Below are 2,759 nucleotides of genomic sequence, written 5' to 3'. Positions count from 1 at the left end.
AAAAATCAATAGTGTAAAGATGTTGGGCATATCTCCTACTACCACTAACATGACAATAAACAAGGGTTTTGAAGGACCACAAAAATCAATAGTGTAAAGATGTTGGGCATATCTCCTGCACCACTAACATGACAATAAACAAGGGTTTTGAAGGACCACAAAAATCAATAGTGTAAAGATGTTGGGCATATCTCCTGCTACCACTAACATGACAATAAACAAGGGTTTTGAAGGACCACAAAAATCAATAGTGTACAGAAGTTGGGCATATCTCCTGCTACCACTAACATGACAATAAACAAGGGTTTTGAAGGACCACAAACCAAAATTTCACTAGCTTTCAGTCACCTCTCAACATCAATGCTATTTTTGTGATAGAAATGGGTGAAAAAAAAAGGAGAACCACACCAATCCCCTTCAACCACATATCTGTTAGTTCCCTGATGCACATTCAAACAATGTTTATGCTTTTGATCTGGTCATGCAAGCTGGTGTTCAGGTGTAGTGCAAGGCTGCAGACAGTCTGTCAAAACATCTGGACTAAGATTGACCTTGTTGTCTCTTGCAGAAGCTTCTTACACTGTTAATTGCCGTGTCAAGCAACAGTGTATAATGACAGCAAACAGAGTGGTCCAACTGATAATGGAGGTACTAGTTACAAAGGTAATGGAGGTACTAGTTACAAAGGTAATGGAGGTACTAGTTACAAAGGTAATGGAGGTACTAGTTACAAAGGTAATGGAGGTACTAGTTACAAAGGCAGCAAGTGACATGAAACAATAATCTTATACATTTCTTACAGACAAAATATAAAGACACGATATTTAAATATTAAAGTTTACATATCTTACAATAAATCAAGTGAAGAAGGATGTGGTCATATAAATTAAACTTTTAAAAAAGTCTGATTTCACTCATAAAGCTGATGTCCTCTCAAAGGTTTCTTCCTAAAATAATATACAACCAAAAATAAGTATGACACTTAAATTTTTGGAATTCTTTGTCAACTTGACAAAACTATGTTTAAAACTTGAAAGATACAAACATGTTTTTTTTACAAGTGCACAATAGTATTGAACAGTATATATATAGGATTTTAGTGTTCAGAAGTTTTATTCCTATTACAAAGGCAAACCTCTTTAATGTGTAAAGAGTTAATTAATAACTTGTTGGAATAGTGTACAGATCATTAAAATCACTAGTACAGAGCCTTGAGTTTCATGTAAAATATTTTCAGTCACCTAGCCCAAACATTGGATCTACAATAAAGTGTATTACACTTACTAGGTGTTAGCTTTACTCAAACACTGGATCTACAATAAAGTGTATTACACTTACTAGGTCTTAGCTTTACTCAAACATTGGATCTACAATAAAGTGTATTACACTTACTAGGTGTTAGCTTTACTCAAACACTGGATCTACAATAAAGTGTATTACACTTACTAGGTCTTAGCTTTACTCAAACATTGGATCTACAATAAAGTGTATTACACTTACTAGGTCTTAGCTTTACTCAAACACTGGATCTACAATAAAGTGTATTACATTTACTAGGTGTTAGCTTTACTCAAACATTGGATCTACAATAAAGTGTATTACACTTACTAGGTCTTAGCTTTACTCAAACATTGGATCTACAATAAAGTGTATTACACTTACTAGGTCTTAGCTTTACTCAAACATTGGATCTACAATAAAGTTTATTACACTTACTAGGTCTTAGCTTTACTCAAACACTGGATTACAATACAGTGAATTATACTTACTAGGTCTTAGCTTTACTCAAACACTGGATCTACAATAAAGTGTATTACACTTACTAGGTCTTAGCTTTACTCAAACATTGGATCTACAATAAAGTGTATTACACTTACTAGGTGTTAGCTTTACTCAAACATTGGATCTACAATAAAGTTTATTACACTTACTAGGTCTTAGCTTTACTCAAACACTGGATCTACAATAAAGTTTATTACACTCATTAGGTCTTAGCTTTACTCAAACACTGGATCTACAATAAAGTGTATTACACTTACTAGGTCTTAGCTTTACTCAAACATTGGATCTACAATAAAGTGTATTACACTTACTAGGTCTTAGCTTTACTCAAACACTGGGTCTACAATAAAGTGTATTACACTTACTAGGTCTTAGGTTTACTCAAACACTGGATCTATATTAAAGTGTATTACACTTACTAGGTCTTAGTTTCAACAAAATGTTTCTTAAATTTGAAATTTTATTTTTGGATTTTTCACCTTGTTGTATACTGCTTTTCGTTTGCACAAAGTACACTGTACAATAGTAAAAATACACATAATATTAACTGTATTTACCCAAAACAAAATTTTAAATAAAATACATTTACATGTCTTTCAAATAAATAAATTAATATTCTTATAATTAACATGAAACAAAAATACATTTGTTCTACAACTGCTATAAATTAGTGTTACATTATAAAGACTTACAGTTGTTTTTGTCTGATGTATTAAAATACACATTTATGATAATGTATTTTAATATCAACTGCTTACCTACAACAGAAGTTAAGTATATCCAATACCATTTCGGAACTGTAAACATGTCCAAGTGGGTTATGAGGATTTAACAGAATAAGGCCTCGAACATTTTTACCCTGAAAAACAGTACCATACCATCTGTTTTCATCCATACTTTACTCTAAGGTGAGAAAATATTATAATGCTATCTATTTACCAACTGTGTTTAATTGGTTCACCACGTGTCACTTTAAC

General features: G+C 32.0%; 1 protein-coding gene across 1 annotated transcript in view; it reads right to left on the bottom strand.

The window, feature by feature from the left end:
• Nucleotides 1-2,759, bottom strand: part of LOC106471013 (1-aminocyclopropane-1-carboxylate synthase-like protein 1) — a 19,890-nt gene that overhangs the window by 6,861 nt on the left and 10,270 nt on the right. The window contains exon 4 of the mRNA XM_022399642.1: nt 2,541-2,641. Coding sequence (XP_022255350.1) covers nt 2,541-2,641 — 101 coding nt within the window. The remainder of the gene's footprint in view (nt 1-2,540; nt 2,642-2,759) is intronic.

This window comes from Limulus polyphemus, unplaced genomic scaffold (genome assembly GCF_000517525.1).
Source record: "Limulus polyphemus unplaced genomic scaffold, Limulus_polyphemus-2.1.2 Scaffold4353, whole genome shotgun sequence".
Lineage (NCBI taxonomy): Eukaryota > Metazoa > Arthropoda > Merostomata > Xiphosura > Limulidae > Limulus > Limulus polyphemus.
Note: the sequence above shows the minus strand (reverse complement) of the source record. Positions and strands in the feature narration are given on the sequence as shown.